The sequence below is a fragment of the Salvelinus fontinalis genome, chromosome 18 (assembly GCF_029448725.1).
Source record: "Salvelinus fontinalis isolate EN_2023a chromosome 18, ASM2944872v1, whole genome shotgun sequence".
NCBI classification, from domain to species: domain Eukaryota; kingdom Metazoa; phylum Chordata; class Actinopteri; order Salmoniformes; family Salmonidae; genus Salvelinus; species Salvelinus fontinalis.
The window spans coordinates 24060756-24085697 of record NC_074682.1 but is presented as its reverse complement, the minus strand read 5'-3'; the positions used below and the strand labels follow the sequence as shown (position 1 = coordinate 24085697).

At 44.3% G+C, this 24942-nt stretch overlaps 1 protein-coding gene across 4 annotated transcripts in view; it reads left to right on the top strand.

The window, feature by feature from the left end:
• The window catches only part of LOC129815185 (voltage-gated potassium channel subunit beta-2-like), a 175390-nt gene that overhangs the window by 109352 nt on the left and 41096 nt on the right, over nt 1-24942 (top strand). The window contains exon 1 of one of the 4 annotated variants that reach the window (XM_055868679.1): nt 3226-4303. The exons of the other annotated variants lie outside the window; for them this stretch is intronic. Coding sequence (XP_055724654.1) covers nt 4086-4303 — 218 coding nt within the window. The 5' untranslated portion in view covers nt 3226-4085. Of the gene's footprint in view, nt 1-3225; nt 4304-24942 lie in introns of those variants that run through there. 4 annotated transcript variants of the gene reach the window in all.

Genomic DNA, 24942 nt, shown 5'->3' with positions numbered 1-24942 from the left:
TCAAACAAAAGAACCATTCATTGTGTCAATGAGACATTTGGGATTGCAAAAAAAAAGAAGATCTTCAAAGGTAAGGCATTTATTATATGGCTATTTCTGACTTTTGTGTCGCACCTGCTTGGTTGAAAAATGATTTTCATGTGTTTGTATGTGGGGCGCTGTCCTCGGATAATCACATGGTCTGCTTTCGCCGTAAAGCCTTTTTGAAATCTGACACAGCGGCTGGATTAACAAGAAGTTAAGCTTTATTTTGATGAATTACACATACATTTTTGTGAATGTTGAATATTGATATTCCTGTAGTTTGAATTGGCCCGTGAAGGGATCCATAAGAGGTTTTAAAGTGACTATGCATATATGATAAACAGAGACTAGCAGCAGCGTAAAAAGAGGGTTTGGGGGGGCACACAATGCAAATAGTCCAGGTAGCCATTTGAATACCTGTTCAGGAGTCTTATGTCTTAGGGGTAAAAACTGTTGAGAAGCCTTTTTGACCTAGACTTGGCACTCCGGTACCGCTTGCCATGCGGTAGTAGAGAGAACAGTCTATGACTGGGGTGGCTGGGGTCTGTTCGGGTTATTTTATGTTTCAAGTCCCATATGGTTGATTTATTTCGCAACTTACAGTAATACGAGGCCCAGGAGTAGAGAGAAGAGGCATCGTCATTAGGTCTACGTGTTGGAGCAGAAGACTGAGGAATGAATAGGAAGTGGTGATGGATGGTTGCTACTATAGGTCTATGTGGTGTTTGCCCAGTTCTGACCTTTGCTGTGGGTGTTCCATCCAGAATGTGGAGACAATTTGGACTATTGAAATGCTTACCCTGTGTGTGGGCATGCATCTTTATTCCACCAGACTTTAGTTTTTCCATTTAGCCTTCTATAGACAGGCGTGTTTACTGTGTTACTCTAAGTGTGACTCCATTAGCGGAGGTACCCTAGCTCATCATGCTGAATGTCGCTTTGGTTCCTGTCACCACCCTCTCTGTGCTGCGCCACTCCCCCGCTTTCTCCTTCCTTTCTCCTCCTCTGCATGTCTGCTATAGTCTAGTCTATTGGATCAAGAAGCACATTCAATATGAACACTATAGGCCAGATGGGACCAAAGCGGCTTCAGTTAGACTTGATTGGTGCTTTGTGTATGATATGATATAGTAGGCCTAGAGTGTTGTGCAGTGACTTATGTAGTTCTTTTGTCTGGCAGCGTTACATCTGAGTGTAAACTCAGTACTACTACCTAACAATATTGGTCCCCAACAATCTTTGGGGAAAAAACAGGAAAGCTTGCATCTATTATGATTGCTAAATACTTCCACAAAACACGTGTAAATATTGGACTATAAATTGTGCCTTAAAGTATACTTATGCTTAAAAATGTTGTTCTATTCTACGGAGCCATTTTCTTTCTGTTCATATTATCTTTTATTATTTCTTATTGTTGCATTGTGGAGAAGGAACCTGGAAGTAAGCATTTGGTTGGACGGTGTATAACATGTGTTTCCCTGTATGACTAATCAACTTGAAATCTGTATCTATTCCAGCTTCACACTAAAAGCAAGTAGAAGCAATGTATCAAATTCTATTATTATATTGATCCATTAACATGATTGGTTGCTGGCCTGTCGGATGGCGCATGCTTTTATCGATCTGTTTCGGTTGCACACATTCATGACCTGATAAATCAACAGCCAATAAATGCCTTATTTGGTGTAATGATTACAGCAGATCACTCACGTCTCAGCAACAATAGCCATGCCCAGGTCAGAGGCTCAGTGGACATGACCAGGTGGAGCCCCAGGGGTGGGGTCTGGGGTGGTGTGGATTAGATGTTGACACTATCTGGGCAGCCTGAGCCCCTGTCCCCTCCCTGTACACTGTCCCCAGTTTCTCCCAAGGGGTTTGGGGTGAGGGGTGTGGGGGCGGCTGCTCTCATGTTCTGTTGCTCCACTAGGACGGGAGAGGGCTCCCCAGCACCCTGCCCTCCAGTCAGGGACACTGACCAGAGCCTCTAGAACAACACTATGACACCGTCACTCTGAGCGTGACACGGGTTGCAGTCAGGGACCCAACGGCCTCCCCCACAGCCATTGCCGGGAATCACAATAAATATTTTGTAGAAGGTGCATTGCAGTGGCCCATCTACCCTACACAGTCACTTTCAACGAGAGAAGATGGGACAGCAACTCTCCCTGGGCCTGTCCCCCCAAAGGCAAGCGTGAAATCCAATTTAAAATGAGTTGAATTAAATACGCTTTTACTCTATATAAGTCCTGGAGCAAAAGGTTAAGGCTCTAAAAATAGGTGTGTCAGTTGGCTGCAGCTTGTCTGCTGGATTCCTTTGATGGAGGTTGCTTCTCCACTCTGCCTTACTGTTTGTCTGTTCCTCACGACATCTCCTTTAATTAGCTCCTCCAGCAGAAGCAACTAGCTGCATGGGCCTGGTTAGATAAGGTTCAGTATTAGATTACTTGTAACGCAAGCCTCTACTGTCTCCTCACTCCTTCAACCAATAGTGTGTTGTCTCTTATTACCACAGTGTTTACTGTGACCTTCCACCATTATTATATTAAGCCAAGCTCATCCACTCACTAAGTCCCCCTGAACACGGACGTTGTCTTACAGATCAATTGCTTGTCGCCATGCAGGAAGTAATTGGATACAGGCTATGTTCTTTCTTATTTATGTAACAAAATTATTCAAATGAATAAATATGCCAGGAATAATTTATTTTCAGTTAAAGGGATACTTTGGAACTTTGGGAGCAACGTCCTTCAAAATTTTCAAAGAGACAAAAAAATGGTATCCACGAGTTCATTTGACTCTGGGGAAGTAGATAAAGAGACCCATTGCCAAAATCCCGAGGTATCCTCACAGATAGAACAATGAGACAGATGTTTTACATTTAATGTGAAGCCGAAGATGAACTACTGAACCACATTGGACCTGACTGAACCTGATTGAACCACACTGGACCATTCGGAACCTGACAGAACCAAGCTGTACCATACTGGACCTGACTGGACCACACTCTGCCACAGTGACTTAGCCATGCTGGAGCAGGGAAGGAGATGAGAAGTTGATCAAAAATACACCAGCCAGCCTCTCCTATAACAGCAGCTGTGGACACTCTCTCTTGCCCCCTCCCTTCATCTCTCCCTCCCTCTATCTGTCGCTCTCTCATGCTCGCTCTTTCTCTCTCTCGTGCTAGTGTAACCCTCTCAATACTCCTCTCCATAGCATCTCTCAATATCCCTCTCACCCTCTCTCTTTCTCCTCCTCCTCCTCCTCTTCTCCTGTCTGCATTCACTCTGCCTCTTTGTACCATGCGCTAGGTATACACATGTAAGTGTAATCCGGGAGACAGCGGAGGGATGGGAGTCAGTGAACAAGAGGCTGCTCTCTGATTGAAAAACAGAGCTGCTGAGTAGTCACACAACCAGGACAGCTGCTGCTGCTGTGGACATTGTAAGGGATCAGAATTTTACCTCCTGGAGTAGTTCATCATCTCTTTGTGCTCATGTGTCTCCATTCTCTGTGTTATCTGTAGAACTGAGCTCCAGATTAAAAGGAAATTGCAGGATGATTGCATCTGCACGTCAGTCTGTGATGAGCCTCTGATTACTACAGAAAGCTTGAGTGAGACAGACGGATGAATCGAGGACAAGCCAGTCGAGACTGCAAAGGGAGATTCATTAAATTGCTCTTCTCGTCGTAAGACGCTGTACCTTTTTTGGAAGGTGCGTCTTCGTCTGTTTCTGGACTCTCCCGGGACCGAGACGGTGTTCCTGTGCCTGCAGTTTGCAGTGGCCAGTTGTTGGTTTCTGTAGCAGACAAAGCAGAGAGACCCACACAGGCTGAGGCTGTGTTGAAGCAGGAAACCCTCGGAAGACGATAATTCTCCTCTCCTCTTGTCTCTGCAGACATAGCTGACTACCCTGACACCGACCCGAGTACCCTGCCTACTCTGGCACTGACCTGACCAAGAGACTATCCAGACTGAAAGTAGCCGTGTATTAGACTGACCCACCACAAGCTTTAACCGGAGCACCTAAAGCCGTGCCGGGCGGCTCCTAGTCCCAGCCAGGATGCAGGTGTCGTTAGTGTGTACGGACCACAACCGTGGAGGGGTGAGCCGCAGTACAGAGGAACGGCTCAACCACCGCCAGAATGCCAACAGCCCCAACACAGGCACCCGCAGCAAGTTCAGGGCTGTGGCCATGGTGGCCCGTAGTCTGGGACAGCTCACTGTCCAGAGCCAGCCCACGTCCAGCGACCAGAGCATACGGACCGGCATGAAGTATAGGTAGGACAGACCTTAGTCACTGTAGACCTGAGACAGAATGAAGTGTAAGGACATTAAGATAAACTTAATTATTGGTGTCCAACTAGACTCTCGGGTGAAGGTGCGGTGTGGAAGATCGTAATCTGGATATCAGATGGGGATTTATAGAAAATGGGGCCATGGTATGTAAAGAATGTTTGTTTCCTGGTATCAGATTGCATACAGGAAGGAGCATGGTTTCATAGTGAGCTGAATATAGTTACACTGTATGTTCATTTTCCCCCTTGACTGCTCCTTGTTATCTTTTGCATATTAGTGATTATATATCACCCTCTACATGTTGTATACGATTGATGTGAATCACTCAGACGTATGAGTTGATGGACGTGAATAACACAACTTTAAGCCTAAACCATTCAGATTGTTTTGTTCTGTATTTGGCAGTGGGCTATAGAGTATGAAATCTGGCTTTTCAATACAATTATTCTTTAAACAGCTGTACTCTAAATGGGTTGCTTTCTAAAGCTTTATTATTTTGAGATTGATGGAAGTTGTTCTCTTAAATTATTAGAATCTAATTTCCCCCGGGCGATGTATATTAGTAATCCTTCCATGCTCAGTAAAGACCCCAACATAGTGCAGGAGGCTCCCATCAGCAGAAACTCTCTGTTCTAGTGGTTTGAAGAGGAACAACATTTTCAACCTTGTCAACTAACACCTACTCACCATTAGTTCTGTTCTATGTTAGGCAATATTGGAGACTCAAATAGGAAGCTGAGCTGTGTTTCTATTATAACAGAAAGCATATTTTTTTTTGTCAAGGGAAATATAGTATTCATTCTAACAGTATTTCAGGATGTTGTGTATCCCTGGAAATAATTCAAAATCATGGTAACATAATAGTTTTGAAAACATAGCACAACTTAACTTGGATATGGAGTAAGTTGAGCCGCCTTGGGGTAAGTGGGTGATGGTGTCCTGTGACAGTGGGTGATGGTGTCCTGTGACAGTGGGTTATGGTGTCCTGTGACAGTGGGTTATGGTGTCCTGTGACAGTGTGTGATGGTGTCCTGTGATGTTGTCCTGTGTAGAGGTCGACCGATTAATCGGCATGGCTGATTTCAAGTTTTCATAACAATCGGTAATCGGCATTTTTTGACGCCGATTATATTGCAATCCACTAGGAAACTGCATGAGTGCAGCATCAAAAGGACCTGGTGGCTGCAAGGAGCCACGGTAAGTTGCTAGCTAGCATTAAACTTATCTTATAAAAAACAATCAATCTTAACATAATCACTAGTTAACTACACATGGTTGATGATATTACTAGTTTAACTAGCTTGTCCTGCATTGCATATAATCAACCTACTTCAACTTCGCCAAACGGGTGATGATTTATCAAAAGCGCATTAGTGAAAAAAGCACAATTGTTGCACAAATGTACCTAACCATAAACATCAATGCCTTTCTTAAAAGCAATACACAAGTATATGTTTTTAAACCTGCATATTTAGTTAAAATAAATGAATGTTAGCAGGCAATATTAACTGGTCAAATTGTGTCACTTCTCTTGCGTTCAGTGCAAGCAGAGTCAGGGTATATGCAGCAGTTTGGGCCGCCTGGCTCTTTGCGAACTGTGTGAAGACCATTTCTTCCTAAGAATTTTACATAATTATGACATAACATTGAAGGTTGTGCAATGTAACAGCAATATTGAGACTTAGGGTTGCCACCTGTTCGATAAAATACGAAACGGTTCTGTATTTCACTGAAAGAATAAACGTTTTGTTTTCTAAATGATAGTTTCCGGATTTGACCATATTAATGACCTAAGGCTCGTATTTCTGTGTGTTTATTATATTATAATTAAGTCTATGATTTGATATTTGATAGAGCAGTCTGACTGAGCGGGGGTCGGCAGCAGCAGGCTGGTAAGCATTCATTCAAACAGCACTTTTCTGCGTTTGCCAGCAGCTCTTAGCAATGCTTGAAGCACAGCGCTGTTTATGACTTCAAGCCCATCAACTCCCGAGATTAGGCTGGCAATACTATAGTGCCTATAAGAACATGCAATAGTCAAAGGTATGTGAAATACAAATGGTATAGAGAGAAATAGTCCTATAGTTCCTATAATAACTACAACCTAAAACTTTTTTACATGGTACATATTGCACTTTTACTTTCTTCTCCAAAACTGTGTTTTTGCATTATTTAAACCAAATTGAACATGTTTCATTATTTATTTCAGACTAAATTGATTTTATTTATGTATTATATTAAGTTAAAATAAAAGTGTTCATTGTTCATTCAGTATTGTTGTAATTGTCATTATTACAAATGTATACAGTGAGGGTGTCACGGCCATCAAAAGAAGTGGACCAAAGTGCAGCGTGGTGAGCGTACATTTTCCTTTTTATTTAATATGTCGCCAACAAACAACAGCAACAACCGTGAAGCTTACAGGGCTATAGTGCCACAAACAAAGTTAACTACCCACACTGAAAGGAGGGGAAAAGGGCTACCTAAGTATGATTCTCAATCAGAGACAACGATAGACAGCTGTCCCTGATTGAGAACCATACCTGGCCAAAACATAGAAATAAAGAAACATAGAAAACAAAACATAGAATGCCCACCCCAAATCACACCCTGACCAAACCAACTAGAGACATAAGCGTGACAGAGGGATAAGGGCGTGACAGAGGGAAAAAAGTATTTGATCCCCTGCTGATTTTGTACGTTTGCCCACTGACAAAGAAAGGATCTGTCTATAATTTTAATGGTAGGTTTATTTGAACAGTGAGAGACAGAATAACAACAAAAATCCAGAAAAACGCATGTCAAAAATATTATAAATTGATTTGCATTTTAATGAGGAAAATAAGTATTTGACCCCCTTTCAATCAGAAAGATCCTTTGACAGTGGGTGATGGTGTCCTGTGACAGTGGGTGATGGTGTCCTGTGACAGTGGGTGATGGTGTCCTGTGACAGTGGGTGATGGTGTCCTGTGACAGTGGGTGATGGTGTCCTGTGGCAGTGGGTGATGGTGTCCTGTGGCAGTGGGTGATGGTGTCCTGTGACAGTGGGTGATGGTGTCCTGTGGCAGTGGGTGATGGTGTCCTGTGGCAGTGGGTGATGGTGTCCTGTGACAGTGGGTGATGGTGTCCTGTGACAGTGGGTGATGGTGTCCTGTGACAGTGGGTGATGGTGTCCTGTGGCAGTGGGTGATGGTGTCCTGTGGCAGTGGGTGATGGTGTCCTGTGGCAGTGGGTGATGGTGTCCTGTGACAGTGGGTGATGGTGTCCTGTGGCAGTGGGTGATGGTGTCCTGTGACAGTGGGTGATGGTGTCCTGTGACAGTGGGTGATGGTGTCCTGTGACAGTGGGTGATGGTGTCCTGTGACAGTGGGTGATGGTGTCCTGTGACAGTGGGTGATGGTGTCCTGTGACAGTGGGTGATGGTGTCCTGTGACAGTGGGTGATGGTGTCCTGTGACAGTGGGTGATGGTGTCCTGTGGCAGTGGGTGATGGTGTCCTGTGACAGTGGGTGATGGTGTCCTTTGATAGTGGGTGATGGTGTCCTGTGGCAGTGGGTGATGGTGTCCTGTGACAGTGGGTGATGGTGTCCTGTGACAGTGGGTGATGGTGTCCTGTGACAGTGGGTGATGGTGTCCTGTGACAGTGGGTGATGGTGTCCTGTGGCAGTGGGTGATGGTGTCCTGTGGCAGTGGGTGATGGTGTCCTGTGACAGTGGGTGATGGTGTCCTGTGACAGTGGGTGATGGTGTCCTGTGACAGTGGGTGATGGTGTCCTGTGGCAGTGGGTGATGGTGTCCTGTGACAGTGGGTGATGGTGTCCTGTGGCAGTGGGTGATGGTGTCCTGTGGCAGTGGGTGATGGTGTCCTGTGGCAGTGGGTGATGGTGTCCTGTGGCAGTGGGTGATGGTGTCCTGTGACAGTGGGTGATGGTGTCCTGTGGCAGTGGGTGATGGTGTCCTGTGACAGTGGGTGATGGTGTCCTGTGGCAGTGGGTGATGGTGTCCTGTGGCAGTGGGTGATGGTGTCCTGTGATGGTGTCCTTTGACAGTGGGTGATGGTGTCCTGTGGCAGTGGGTGATGGTGTCCTGTGGCAGTGGGTGATGGTGTCCTGTGATGGTGTCCTTTGACAGTGGGTGATGGTGTCCTGTGGCAGTGGGTGATGGTGTCCTGTGGCAGTGGGTGATGGTGTCCTGTGATGGTGTCCTTTGACAGTGGGTGATGGTGTCCTGTGGCAGTGGGTGATGGTGTCCTTTGACAGTGGGTGATGGTGTTCTGTGACAGTGGGTGATGGTGTCCTGTGGCAGTGGGTGATGGTGTCCTGTGGCAGTGGGTGATGGTGTCCTGTGACAGTGGGTGATGGTGTTCTGTGACAGTGGGTGATGGTGTCCTGTGACAGTGGGTGATGGTGTCCTGTGGCAGTGGGTGATGGTGTCCTGTGGCAGTGGGTGATGGTGTCCTGTGACAGTGGGTGATGGTGTCCTGTGGCAGTGGGTGATGGTGTCCTGTGGCAGTGGGTGATGGTGTCCTGTGACAGTGGGTGATGGTGTCCTGTGACAGTGGGTGATGGTGTCCTGTGACAGTGGGTGATGGTGTCCTGTGGCAGTGGGTGATGGTGTCCTGTGGCAGTGGGTGATGGTGTCCTGTGGCAGTGGGTGATGGTGTCCTGTGACAGTGGGTGATGGTGTCCTGTGGCAGTGGGTGATGGTGTCCTGTGACAGTGGGTGATGGTGTCCTGTGACAGTGGGTGATGGTGTCCTGTGACAGTGGGTGATGGTGTCCTGTGACAGTGGGTGATGGTGTCCTGTGACAGTGGGTGATGGTGTCCTGTGACAGTGGGTGATGGTGTCCTGTGACAGTGGGTGATGGTGTCCTGTGACAGTGGGTGATGGTGTCCTGTGGCAGTGGGTGATGGTGTCCTGTGACAGTGGGTGATGGTGTCCTTTGACAGTGGGTGATGGTGTCCTGTGGCAGTGGGTGATGGTGTCCTGTGACAGTGGGTGATGGTGTCCTGTGGCAGTGGGTGATGGTGTCCTGTGGCAGTGGGTGATGGTGTCCTGTGGCAGTGGGTGATGGTGTCCTGTGGCAGTGGGTGATGGTGTCCTGTGGCAGTGGGTGATGGTGTCCTGTGGCAGTGGGTGATGGTGTCCTGTGGTAGTGGGTGATGGTGTCCTGTGGCAGTGGGTGATGGTGTCCTGTGACAGTGGGTGATGGTGTCCTGTGGCAGTGGGTGATGGTGTCCTGTGGCAGTGGGTGATGGTGTCCTGTGACAGTGGGTGATGGTGTCCTGTGACAGTGGGTGATGGTGTCCTGTGACAGTGGGTGATGGTGTCCTGTGGCAGTGGGTGATGGTGCTTGTAGTTCAAAGTGTAATTAATGAAATGGGGGTGTGGTATATTGTATATCTTAAATGTATGCCTACATTCAGATTTAGATCTCTCTGTTCAATATCTTGACCAGTGCCTGTTTTCCCGATAATGATGAAACTTAAGAGGCTTAAGAGTGTTTTAACGATGCATCTTTCCTACAATGGCAGAAGATGTAACATGCGTTTCCCAAAACACCACGCAGAGAGGACGGTCGCTAAGTGTGTCGATAGGATCGATTGAAGGGGAGCGCTGCTCTCGGACCAACCTTCTCCATTCAAGTTACCTTAATGTTATAATTATTTCACAATACTGACGATAGATCAGCTCCTCGAGATATATTACCACCTACGGCTGCAAATATTGAGGCAAGCTTATTCTAATGCTTACCCAATAAAAATTCACAAAATCACAGAGTTGGCACATCATTGTGCACATTACGCTATGCATCATTAAATATATTGAGACAAACTACACACAGAAGCCTACAAGTAGCAAAATAGAACTCAACTGATTGAACATGAAATGTATTTCAATATCATTGAAATAGGTTAATAGCCTACTGTTTATATTTTAAGGCAGTCATCTCTGTTTTCATTTGAAACATATTTTTATACGTCACTTGTTTGTATGATTTGCAAGGACATGAGCAACTTTTTTTATTACATATAAATATTACATATTTAGGAAGAGGTAGGGTGTGAGTCAAAATGTCACTGGTTCTGGTGTTATACTTTGTTGAGCCAAAGGGTTAGTTGAGCCACCCCTTGTTTCTGGGAAACCATGCACAAAGGGTGGCTCATCTAACTCTTTGGCACAACTTACCCCGCTCTCCCCTACCCCAAAAATGTACTTATTTGGTCTAAAATCTCTACTGTGTTCTTTAAAAAAAAGGTAAAAGCAATTAACATTTTAGAGGTGGTATTTACATGCATAAACACATGGTTTGTGTGGGGTGAATAATTAAGTGGTTTGTGTGGGGTGAATAATTAAAATCATTAGAGCTTCTTCATGCATGCTGATAGTTTAGGGGGGATGGTTGTCAAATGGAATGTCTTTTAAACCCACGGTCTAGGCAAAAAGCTGCGGGCGCAGAAAAAGCAGTCCTGTAGCTTTATATCTTTAGTTTAATTGATTTGGAATTAATCTGCATTGTCAGTGAACGAGCATCCTGTTCGTCCTCTTATCTGCCATGCTAGCGGCTGCCTAGTCAAGTCGACAAACACAATGATGATAAGATTTAAAAGACAGGGGCTCAGCTCAGGGCAATGAGGTATTTTTATGTCTCTGCATTTCAATTTGTGTTAACTTGTGCCCACGTGTTGAGCATTTCTTTGTGGGCGTGTGTGTGAGCCCTGTGCCCGGAAGGATGCATGCTGGGCTACTCTGTGCTCTTGTCAGTGTGCATCTCCCTGACATTACCCTCTAAGTAAACGCTTTCCAGCGCTGCAGAGCAGAGAATTGGGCCACTGCACTCTCAACTTTCACAGCGTAGAACAGCAGGTGTATGGGTCACAATCCAGCTCACTTCAATTCAGTTTTATTTGTATTTTTCCTCTGCAATTTCACTATGGGATCAAACCATGCCCTACTCCTCAAACTCCTCATAGAAACCCAGGCTTTCCGAGCATAATAAATGATGTTTCTGCTCATTAAGCACAGAGGCCATGGAGTCAGTCTGTAGTCTCTAGTGAGTATATTTCTTGCCTAATGGGGATTGGGGTTAGACTCTAATGTGTCCTGTGGGTGGACCAATGGCAGGCAGGTGTGCTGTGGACACCCAAGTCAGGTATAGCTAACCCAGAGAAGTGGAGGGACAACGGCTATATGGGAAAGGCAAAGGGAAAGAGGGATACCTAGTCAACTGAAATGTGTCCAACCCCTCTGAATCAGAGAGATGCGGGAGCTGCCTTAATCGACATCCATGTCATTGGAGCCCGGAGAACACTGCCTTGCTCAGGGGCAAAATGACAGATTTTTACCTTGTCAGCTCGGGGATTTGATCTAGCAAGCTTTCGGTTACTATCCTCCTTCAGCTACAGTACATGAAGGATAAAGGGAAAAACATGGAGAAAATGCTGCTCAGTATAACTGGAGAGTGATGTTCGACTTGGTCTCACATGCCTATAAACCTGCGAGCTATGGCCATGGTACACTGGCCATAGGGCATTGTTTTTCCACCTGAACATGATAGTACTTTCCATGGTCAGCCAAGGATGGATGTCCAGAGGATGACCATTGCTGTCCATCGCTTCATATTCAATTCAGCTTTGCATGCATGGTTCTGTTCCAATTCCCGCTTTGAAGCCGTGATCTGAATGAAAGATGACAGATCCATCCCTGGGGGCAGCAGGCTGGTCACATGACTGACCTCCCCTCCTCACCGGGCCAAGCAAAGCATCCAAGTGTTCATCTCCAGGTATGGAAAGAGAAAGAAATGTCTAGTAGCTAGCTACCAGAGTTCACCAGAGTCAGAGTTGCTCCGTTATGTGCCTGCACCACAACTCACTGCTGGCAGCCCAGGCCTTTCCTCATCCTCCCAGGAATGATTAAATGTCTTTAGTCAGGACTGAATTAATGATGCACGCAAAACTGCTTATGATTATTTAAAGTAGCCCTTCTTGGCTTCTCAGGGAAACTGCAGAATATCCAACTGGCTGGCAGGGCAGGTGGGGAGTTAATCCTATAAGATATAGAGCCAAAAAAAGCCTTTCGTTAACTAACACTCTCACTTGACTCTTTTCCCCAATACTAGCTCTGACTTTGCTGATAGCTACTTTGTGGAAAAATGTACTTACAATGACTGTGATATGTGGTTGTCCCTCCTAGCTATCTTAAGATGAATGCACTAACTGTAGGTCGATCTAGATAAGTGTGTCTGCTAAATGACTAATACGTAAATCAAATCAAATGTATTTATAAAGGCTTTTTACATCAGCAGATGTCACAAAGTGCTTATACAGAAACCCAGCCTAAAACCCCAAACAGCAAGTAATGCAGATGTAGAAGGACGGTGGCTAGGAAAAACTCCATAGAAAGGCAGGAACCTAGGAAGAAACCTAGAGAGGAACCAGGCTCTGTTTGACGGCCAGTCCTTTTCTGGCTGTGCCAGGTGGAGATTATAAGAGTACATGGTCATTAAGACCAGATTGTTCAAATGTTCATAGATGACCAGCAGGGTCAAATAGTAATCAGTGGTTGTAGAGGGTGCAACAGTTCAGCACCTAAGGAATAAATGTCAGTTGACTTATCATAGCTGAGCATTCAGAGGTCGAGACAGCAGGTGCGGTAGAGAGAGAGAGAGAGAGAGGAAGAAAGTGAGAGGGAGAGCTAGGGTCGAAAACAGCAGGTCTGGGACAAGGTAGCACGTCAGGTGGACAGGTCAGGGTTCCATAGCCACAGGCAAGACAGCAGAATCTGGATCACCAGCACGACCAGATGGACTGAGGACGGGACAGGGACAGGCAGGAGTCATCAGGCAAGGTAGTCCTGAGGCATGGTCTTAGGGCCCAGGTCCTCCGGGAGGGGAGGAAGAGAGGAGAGAGGGGGTAGGGGGAGGGGAGAGGGAGAATTAGAGGGAGCATGCTTAAGTTCACACAGCACACCAAATAAGACAGGAGAATTACACCAGATAAGACAGGAGAATTTCACCAGATAAGACAGACTGACCCTAGCCCTTCCGGCACAGACTATTGCAGCAGAGATACTGGAAACTGAGGAAGCATCAGAGTAGCAGGATTACATGGTGTGCCACGTTGTGTGATGATGTTAGGAGCCTCCACTACTTTAGTAGCAACCATAGCTTTCCTTGCTAATGAGATATTGTTTTGTGCAAGGTGGGGCAACACCTATCAAGCACATTGGTTCCATATCCAAAGTTCCACACTCATTTTTCTTCGTAGTCCAAATAGCATAGTTCGGAACTGTAGATCCCTGCAGTTGTCTAATTTGCCACTTCACCTCCCCTTCAGAAATGTTCAATGTACAGTCAAGTTGCATAATAACGTCAAGGATTAAAATAGGTTGTTCAAATGAGCCTATCCACACCCCTGCATCAATCTTCATTGGACCAATAGAAATTGATAATGGTTTGGTCTGTTTCATATCTGTCCCCCCCCCCCCACTCCCCACTCCTGTTGCTTTCATCTTCTTGCCCGTGTACTGAGGACATACAGTATATGTTTTGCATAACATATGAGCAATACAGTGACTTCAGCACCCTTATCTACTAGAGAATCTACTGCAAAGTTATTAACCATCATGTTCACATATATTCCATCCGATTTCATATGTACACCAGTTGAGATGGGGGGTCTATTAGTCCACAGCATCCAGCAAACTTTGTTGCTGAGCCGGAGAGAGCTTCTTACATTTCTGCATCAGCATTGTCTTGTTGGGACTGTTGTCTTGATTTCATTTTCCCTTAGACGGACCCTGCTTCTCCTGGCCACTTCTCATAAAAACACGTTTTCTTCCCCGACATTCTCATTGCCAGTGACCAGAAATCCCGCAATCATGACATACACCAGGTTTCTCTTCTGCTGAACGGATAATGTTGTTGGTTTCACTCAGAACCTGCACAACTCTGATAACAGCCGGTTTATTATGTTGATTGATGTCTCTGTCCAGTCGTGACAGTCTGTCGATGATGTCACCGTCGTTTTGTCTCTCCCAGTCATTAGTTGTGGAAACAAAAGTTTTTCGCAAATCATCATGTATGGATTGCATCAGCTGATGAGTGATTGCCCCATTTTTGGAGGAATTGAGTGTATCTTCATCTTCCATGTCGGGTAACCCACTGTGTCTAACCACTTCTGCTCTAAACATTTCTTCAAATTCAACAAACTGTTCTTTCAGTTTTTGAACACATTTCTCTCCCCAATTAGTGGTTGTATTGGTCAGACCCTTAAGGAAAACATGTATGGCTCTCCATCCATCGACCACATCTTGCTCTACACCATGTTCACGGTTGTTCAAAACAAAGGCTAATAATTCTACCCATCATAAGGATGTAGATTGTAGAGTTTCTTATAACACTATAGCGCTTCAAATGGTCCCATGTTTTCACACCCACTTCTCACGGATGTTTCAACGTATTTGACCATTCATCCAACTGTTTTGGAGATGCTGATTTATGTGTGATTACTGTCACCTGAGGTTTGTCTTTACTACCCTTTACAGCCTGTGTTCTGGTTGGCCTAAGACATAATTCGTCACTGCTGTCAGTATCTGTTGACTCAAAGCCAGGCAGTGCTGACCAGATGCTTGAAACCCGATCATCATTCCGCTACTCAGTGTGAGGGTAGATTGAGGGAACAAATGGTCCACAGGTGGGGGTCAAGTCTGGTTTTACGACCCTTGCCTGTAATTGTTGAATTTATTCTTTCAAGGTTTTGATCTGTTCACCAAGAGCCCTTAAACTTTCTTTATCTCTCTTCAATGTCCTGTCACGATTCTCCAGAAAGAATTTCTCATCCCGTTTTCTTACTTCGGCTAAAACAGTTAAAGACCATCGTGTCTTTGTCAAGGAATTAGACATTCTCTGTATTTTTCCCCAAGCTTTTTATACATCAGAGAGATTCCATATTCCATCTTTGTCAACAATGACGGAATATTTCTTCATTATCTCTTGCCTACACTTCTCTACTTTGAAATGGTTCTTCATATCACTAAAGAGTGAATTTAAAATATCTGTTCCGCCCTTTTCCAGAGTGATTTTCTCACTTAACAATGGCATTATATTAACTTTAAAAGTTGTATAATATATATCTCTTTGTTTATATATTCATTTAACCCCAAAATATATCCTCTTTTGAGGACTCAAACCTCTTCTAGAACACATTGTCTCTGTAGGTCCTGGCTACCCATAAAAACGTATGTTCACTTCAAAAAGCTTGTTGAAGGCTTAGATTAACCGCAAGTGTAAAAATTGCTACTCAACTAGCAACTCACTTCTATGCAACAAGAAGGTTTCACAAAACAAAGGACTCTAAAATGTTAGAGGACTCAAACACCTATAATAGAGAACAAAGGACTTGAACCTTAAACATCACAGATACGTATCACTCATTGCATGCATTAATTTGAATCTGATTTGGCTCTTTTAAAATGATATTGGTCTAGACTCACCCAGCACTTCTGCCATCAACCAGAAGATTGAGTTGACTCCCCAAAGTGGGTTGTGCTCAGCCTTCTCTCTATCTTCTAGATCAACACACAGTTGAGTTTTTCTTGTTGTTCAGACCTATTCATCCGGGTCATGGCACCAAATGTTAGCAGTTGATGTTACTCTTCAATAACACAGAACGCAAAGTAAATCAGGGGGAGGAAAATAGGTGTATTATTATTCAAAGAGGATGAATCATGCGGGGAGGTAGATGTTCATGTTCCCCTGACCCCAGTGATTCTCCCCAGTGATTCTCTCCACAGAACAAAGGGACAGGATGTAGTTTATAACCCAGCCCTAGCCTATGGTTGACCAATTAGAATTCCTTGCAATAAAACTGTGCCAATGGCCAAATAACAAGTATCCTATTTCAGGTTGGACCAATGAGAACGTGCCACACGTAGCTATGAGTTCAGGACTGACATTCCTAACAGATGTTGAACTGAAAACCAACTATTTCCATTGATAATTCCCTATTGACCATTAGTACTCTATTGACTTTCAGTACTTTTGACCTCTCGTCCTCTGCGTTGTTTATCTTCAAAATATTCTTACAGTTGTAATAGGGTCTAGTAGGCAGCTGGATGGTTTTGAAGCCATTACTATTTTCGTAAATGTGTCATTCATAGCGAGCTACCAAGAAGCTATTTCAATCAAGTTAGAGTAGCTTGTCTAACTATAATAGCTGGCATTGGTGTTCAAACAGCTAAATCATTTTTTTAAGTGGCAACTTTATTTTTGAATAATTCCAATCTGGTTTTCGTGCCCACCACAGCACAGAGACTGCCTTAGTTAAAGTGGTAAATTATATTAGAGCTAACACAGATGCCAAACAGCTCTATGTCATTGTACTCTTAGTTTTAAGTGCTGCATTCAACACTGTTGGCCATGATGTCCTTCTGGACAGACTGGAGAGGTGGGTTGGCCTCTCCAGTCCAGTTCTGAATTGGTTTAGGACCTTTTTAACCGGTTGAGAGTTTGTCACCCGTGGTGATCATAACTCAGAGAAAATACATATCACATGTGGCGTTTGATAAGGTTTGAATTTGGGTCCGGTACTGTTCCGTTTATATATGTTACCCCATTGGCAGCGTTATCAGAAAGCACAGCATTAATTTTCACTGCTACGCAGATGATACACAACTTTTATTTCTGTGTCACAAGGATTTTAGCTCCACGGAATTTTTCTTAGACTGTATTAGTGATTTAAATTCTTGGATGGCTCAAAACTTCCTCCAGCTAAATCAAGATAAGACCGAGGTACTTATTGTTGGAGCCAAAGCACAGAGAGAGAATTTAGCCGCACATTTTAATTTACAGGCAATAAAGATAAAACACCAGGTAAAAAACCTAGGTGTTATTTTAGATTCTGAACTAAATGTTGAAACACACATTAGAAATGTGACAAATAGCTTTTTACCACCTGAGGAACCTTGCCACGGTGCAGCCATTTCTCTCTCAGGCTGATACAGAGAGACTCATCCATACTTTTATTACAAGCAGACTTGACTACTGTATTGATCTCCTGTCTGGTCTACCCAAGAAAGCCATTGGTCAACTGCAAAATATACAGATTGCTGCAGCACGGCTCTTGACCAAGACCAGACGGAGTGCATACACCGGAGAGCACACACCAGTTTTAAGGTCTCTGCACTGGCTGCCTGTGAGTTTTAGAATGAATTTGAAGATTATTCTATTGGTTTTTAAATCAATCCACAATTGTGCACCCCAATGCTTTTAAGTTATGTACCCAGTAGGTCCCTCAGGTCCTCTGGCTCTTGGTCCGAGGCCCTCCCAAAGCCAAGAGGCATGGAGAGGCAGCCTTTAGTTATTATGCCCACAGCCTCTGGAATAGCCTGCCAGAAAAACTGAGGGGGTCTGAAACTGTGGAGATATTTAAAATAAATCTTAAAACACATCTTTTTAGCTTTGCTTTTTCTGAGGGTGCTTTTTAGTTGTTCAGTTTTGTAATTATTTTGTTTTTGTATCTTATGTTTGTTGTGTAGTAAATATTTCAGCTTTTATTTTCATTGGTTTTTATTAGTTGTTTCCTGTAAAGCGCATTGCATTCCATGTATGAAATGTGCTGTAAATAAAGCTTGATTTGATGCCTGCTGGCAAGGTTGCTAGGCAAGCAATAACTAAATGTACTGAATAAGACTCACATTCCTTTCCAGATTTTCTCCAGATTTTAGCAGAGGCAGAGAAGAATATTTAGTTTCTTTGAAAAAAGAACCACCAGTCAGGAGAATAAAGACAGCTCAAGAGGCATAGTTAGATATGCAGAAAAATATACATATTTTTGACAGAATTAAGAATAATGACTATGCCTCTAGATTGCAAGAAAAAGCTGTTTCAGGTGTTTGAAAAAATTATCCAACTTCAGGACGGCCTGCCCAAATCCACCCCCCAGCAATCCTCACGTACTTTGTGCCCCCTCAGATTTTTGGGGTGGATGACGCCCCAGATTACAGCGCCCAGTATAACTAACTGGCAGAGTGATGTGTCGGTGTGTGAGCTGAGCAGATGGTGTTTAAATCACACTGCTGTGTTGTTAAGGTGTGAGTTAGCTAGCAGAGATGGAGACGCAACACCGCCTGGTGCCTCGCCTATATTCAGTATAAAGCTGATTCAGCAGTCCGTCCGCATTGGCTGTGCTACTTTGAAGTCTTGTCATTTTTAGACCATACCTGAACAGATGTCAGTGTTTACAAAGAAGACGGTTGCAGGAAATGGGTGCCTTTTCCATATGAAAGCTGCAACATGGATGCATGCTCCTGTTTAGGAGTTTGGCTTGAGACGTGTCAGGCTATACTTCAAAGTCATCCTACGTCTTTTGTTGTCAAGTGATTGGATTTAGGTAATCTCAGTTCTGTAGCTGTTTTCACCCCTTCCAAGCATGGGTACATTGGCCTATATGTAGTATGGGTTACAAAAGGATTGTTTTTTTTTTATTTGGGTGTTGGATAATCAGAATCACTTTATTCTCAATTACATTTACACATACCCAGAATTTGATTTAGTGAATAGATGCTGCCAGCAATAGACAGTATACAGACAAAGTCAACATACAGGATATACAATATAAATACAGAGAACATAAAACACTGGAATAAAACTGAGTTACAGTGAGGATATACAATTTACAGCAGGAATATACAGTATATATATATATATATATATATATATATATATATATATATATATATGCAGAGGAAGGGATGCTGCCATGACAAATTTAGACAGTGTAGGGCTGACCCCAGTTAGTCGACTGGTCGATTGTTTGGTCTTTAGGCTGTTGGTCGACCGAGATTTTTTTAGTCAAGCAGTAACAAGTATATATATGTACACATATTTGCGCCCATCTCAGTGAACTAATCCATTGCAGAGGCCTAGACTAAAAGCCAATTTATGCTTGATCTGAAAATGTGGTAGGAGGCTCCATATGGAGGGTGTGATGCAATAGCAGAGCCTCCAGAGGCATGCAGAAGCTAAATCGAGCTCTGTACCAACGTCGCCATGCGCCTCCCAATTTTTGGAACATTGCAAAGGGCTCTGTATACCTCCGCATGGACATGATTGGTTGACTGTAGGTGGGGGCGGTACATCCTGTATAAACACAAACTCACTTCTTTGACAACAGCTCTGCTCCACGAAGTGCAAGAAGTAGGAATGCCCTGACTCCCACTGAGGCCGTAGCACCGTAAATGCTGCATGGCCAATGCAGATGTCGGATTGACCATGCGCTCAGATGCGCAATGCACTCCTCTCTCCAGTATGCGCTCTCCCACGCCAATTTGTGCACATTCATTGTTTGCGTTTGATTGTTAGTGTATATCAATTCCCCATTACATATCACCAGTAGTACATTTACATTTCTAATCTACAATGGCTATTACTTTGGTTACGGTAATTTAGTTTTATGCACTCATTATTATTCCAGTCTTCCTGTTCTCATTGTCAGAATGGACACATTGTTTGCAGAGTGGTCAACCTATGCTACACTTGTGAGAAACACGTTTTGGTTTATTTCATTCTATTTACAAGTTTAGTCATTGTCTTTTGTTTGGAGCGCTCCTGTCAATGTTGAGTAAGGTCATGCATGCATAGAAGTGGGCCTATAGGCTACTTGGCCTGATTATACATAGAAGTAGGCCTATAGGCTACCTGGCCTACACACAAATGTAGGCATATAAATGTGCCCATTTGTGGATCTAATAGTATTTCTGATTGGATTAAAGCACCACCACTAATGACCTGTGGAGCATCTCAAAGTAATGTTTTCTTCACCTCAGTGCTAACTTGGACTGAAATAAGTTCCGGTACTCATTTTGGGTGCTGGTACTGTTTATATTTAGGTGCAGAAGCTCCACAGTACTTTTGAGCTGATATTGTATAAGAGAAACAAGAGCTCAAGCAGTAGAACATTTGAGGTGCCGGTACTAAGCTCCGGTGAGCTCCTGCTTGAGTCAAGCACTGTTTCTTATCCCTTGCGCAAATAACCTACAGCTGTGTCTGTCCCGAGCTCACTGGCAAGGGAAATTCTGAGGGCCCAGAATATTTTATATAATGTTGCAAGTTCGCTAGCGGTCGGGCCAGAACAAAGTTAATAGTTGATAAAAATGTTTCAAGTTTGTTGCAGACAGGATGTAACATATATGCCGGGAGTCAGAAGGTGAGTTTAATAATGAACCGATACAGATTAACAAACACGAGACACGTACTAAACGTGAGAGAAAACAATACTACCTAATGACTGATGTTAACTGAGGGCTAAATAAAGAGCGAGTAATCAAGGGGAAAATGATGACCAGCTGTGCATAATGATGGGGAACAGGTGTGCCGTGATATAGTTGCAGGGCCGGTGGTTAGTAGAACTGTGATGTCAAGCGCCGGAGGGAGGGAGCAGGAGTAGGCATGACACACAGGCCATGTGGAGCCAATGTGATTCATAGGATATTTATTTTTATCAGGATATTTTCTACCTGCAGGCTGCAGTGTATTTATTTGTTGGCTTTATGTAGGTTATTTTTACATAGTTGGCAATGGATGTTACTTTTTAGGTTTGTATCATTTTCATTTAGATAGAATTTTGATTAACCACATGACAATGGTTTTGAGATACGAAGACATTATAAATTAAATGAAACCGTTTCACGAAAATATGCATATGAAAACCATAACTGGCACGCAGATTGGTAGAAAATGGTAAGATAAATTGGTATTCCACATGAGAAAGTTTGCCGACTCCTTGTGTAGCCTACTACCGGCAACTTCAGGAGAGTAATGGCAGAATCTGCGAAAGCCAGCAGGAGCAGGAGAAGAATAATTGGGTCAGGTTTTTTTCTTCTGGTAATCTAGATCTCTGGCGCCATCTTGAGGCATTTGTCTTATTTCATCAAACCGTGAGCTTTAAGCATCAGACAAGCTCAAGGCATATAGTTGATTTTAGTAAAACACGTAGGGTGTGTCTATATGTGGAAAACTACACGTTTAAAAATGTTGACCAATCGATTGGTCGAAAGAACAGACAACTTTCGGTCGACCAAGATTTTTTTAAATTGTGGACAGCCCTAATACAGTGCATATACAGTGTTTGGCAGAGGTGTAAATTGTACAAATGCAGTATAGTGCCGTTATTATAATAAAGGGTCTTTGATGCCAAGGTGCAGTGTTCGGGTCAAATGAAAAGTCTCTTAATCCCTATGAACACGATAGCCGGGTCATAAGGACTTCATTTTGCACTCAGAGAGGCTCTCTATTATTGAGCCAGCTCTCCATGGGCTTTACTCGTTCCTGAAATGTGTCTCTTTAGAGAGGAACACCGAGCAAGACACTTACGCCTTCTGTACTGTAGCTGCTAGACACTCCAGTACAAACACAGATAGGACTTTATACTGCAGCCTCCAACTCTTACAGCCTCGGCTACATACATAGCCTAGTGTTTAGAGTAAGTGGCTATCTTTAATGGACAAGGAAAGAAAACGTGGCATCTGTTTGCTAGGGGCATGTTAGGGTGAATTGCCAAATTGTGTGTGTGTGTGTGTGTGTGTGTGTGGATGTCTGCGTGATTGCACTATGTGGATGTGTGTGCGAGAGATGTGTGCTAATGGGAGCGTGTTTAGCTGAATGGGGAGGTGAAGACAGCTGTTTACTCCTTGCCTGACTGAAAGAGTTTAATTAGAGCCAGTGCTGCTCTGAGCTGAGCTGTGTGTTTGCATTAGCAGCACTTTGCTCTCATCTTCTCTCTATTTCTCTGCGTGTTATTGTCTTAAACACACTGTAAATAGATGTATTAAACCATCCTGCTATGTGCTGCCAGGAATAGACATTTAGCTTTCATTTCCCTTTCAACTAATCACGTCTTTCACCCGCCAAGCCTATTCCATTTTAAATGTGTTTGTAGACATTTATGTACTTCAAATCAAATTTATTTATATAGCCCTTCTTACATCAGCTGATATCTCAAAGTGCTGTACAGAAACACAGCCTAAAACCCCAAACAGCAAGCAATGCATGTGTAGAAGCACGGTGGCTAGGAAAAACTCCCTAGAAAGGCCAAAATCTAGGAAGAAACCTAGAGAGGAACCAGGCTATGAGGGGTGGTCCTCTTCTGGCTGTGCCGGGTGGAGATTATAACAGAACATGGCCATGATGTTCAAATGTTCATAAATGACCAGCATGGTCAAATAATAATAATCACAGTAGTTGTCGAGGGTGCAGCAAGTCAGCACCTCAGGAGTAAATGTCAGTTGGCTTTTCATAGCCGATCATTAAGAGTATCTCTACCGCTCCTGCTGTCTCTAGAGAGTTAAAAACAGCAGGTCTGGGACAGGTAGCACGTCCGGTGAACAGGTCAGGGTTCCATAGCCGCAGGCAGAACAGTTGAAACTGGAGCAGCAGCACGGCCAGGTAGACTGGGGACAGCAAGGAGTCATCATGCCAGGTAGACCTGAGGCATGGTCCTAGGGCTCAGGTCGTCTGAGAGAGAGAAAGAAAGAGAGAATTAGAGAGAGCATACTTAAATTCACACAGGACACCGGATAAGACAGGAGAAGTACTCCAGATATAACACACTGACCCTAGACCCCCGACACATAAACTACTGCAGCATAAATACTGGAGGCTGAGACAGGACGGGTCAGGAGACACTGTGGCCCCATCCGATGATACCCCCGGACAGGGCCAAACAGGAAGGATATAACCCCACCCACTTTGCCAAAGCACAGCCCCCACACCACTAGAGGGATATCTTCAACCACCAACTTACCATCCTGAGACAAGGCCGAGTATAGCCCACGAAGATCTCCGCCACGGCACAACCCAAGGGGGGGCGCCAACCCAGACAGGAAGTTCACGTCAGTGACTCAACCCACTCAAGTGACGCACCCCTCCTAGGGATGGCATGAAAGAGCACCAGTAAGCCAGTGACTCAGCCCCTGTAATAGGGTTAGAGGCAGAGAATCCCAGTGGAGAGAGGGGAACCGGCCAGGCAGAGACAGCAATGGCGGTTCGTTGCTCCAGAGCCTTTCCGTTCACCTTCACACTCCTGGGCCAGACTACACTCAATCATATGACCTACTGAAGAGATGAGTCTTCAGTAAAGACTTAAAGGTTGAGACCGAGTCTGCGTCTCTCACATGGATGGGTAGGCAGACCATTCCATAAAAATGGAGCTCTATAGGAGAAAGCCCTGCCTCCAGCTGTTTGCTTAGAAATTCTAGGGACAATTAGGAGGCCTGCGTCTTGTGACCGTAGGGTACGTGTAGGTATGTACGGCAGGACCAAATCGGAAAGATAGGTAGGAGCAAGCCCATGTAATGCTTTGTAGGTTAGCAGTAGAACCTTGAAATCTACTACGACTACTTGCATCCTGTTTCTTGTGATTTCGCAGCATGTAGCCTATCCGTGTGTACGTCAATATCTAAGCTGATGAAGGGAACAGATATAATTGTGTCATGTTTTCCACATTGTATGACTGCACTGACATTTGTCAATTATTACAGACTTTTTTTTCTTCAAGATCCTAGTGTACAGTATAATTTTGATCCTTTTTGAGGATCTGTTACTAGTGCACAGTATCAGAATTAGATTGTGTGTCAGTTATGTTGACGGTTGAGCCCTGTTGTGTTTCTCTGTGTGACATGCCATTGAACTGTCCATATGACATCACGAGTGTTAAAGTGGAACTGACAGCGTTTTAGCAACATGAAATCTTATTAAAATCTGTTCATATAAACCCCCAGGAAGAATGATGCCTTTTTTATTTATTTTTACATTTTCTGGCAAGCCAGCACTTACAGTAGATATGGTCATTTTTTTCATTTGCATAAATTCATAGAATGTTTGGGAATGACGTAGAGTAAGGCATTTGTGAAAATGATATATCAATATAGAGTGGGAAAGCGGCATGCGATTGTTTGGACAATTAATAGACACTGCAGTAAATGTAACCGATGTGAAATGGCTAGCTAGGTAGCGGTAGTGCGCGCTAGCAGCCTTTCAGTCGGTGACGTCACTCTTCTGAGACTTGAAGTAGTGGTTCCCCTTGCTCTGCAAGGGCCGTGGCCTTTGTGGAGCGATGGGTAACGACGCTTCGTGGGTGACTGTTGTTGATGTGTGCAGAGGGTCCCTGGTTCGCGCCCGGGTATGGGCGAGGGGACGGACGTAAAGTTAAACTGTTACATTGATGCTGTTGACCCGGATCACTGGTTGCTGCGGAAAAGGAGGAGGTCGAAAGGGGGGTGAATGTAACCGATGTGAATTGGCTAGCTAGGTAGCGGTAGTGCGCGCTAGCAACCTTTCAGTCGGTGACGTCACTTGCTCTGAGACTTGAAGTAGTGGTTCCCCTTGCTCTGCAAGGGCCACGGCTTTTGTGGAGCGATGGCTTATGCTTCATGGGTGACTGTTGTTGATGTGTGCAGAGGGTCCCTGTTTTGCGCCCGGGTATGGGCGAGGGGACGGACGTAAAGTTATACTGTTACATAAATAAAACCTAATAAAAACATCTGTCTTGTCCAGGACCAGAGTCTACGCAGACCAGTGCGCCATAGCCAATCAGAGCTGCAGTAGACCTATATGCAAATAAACAAT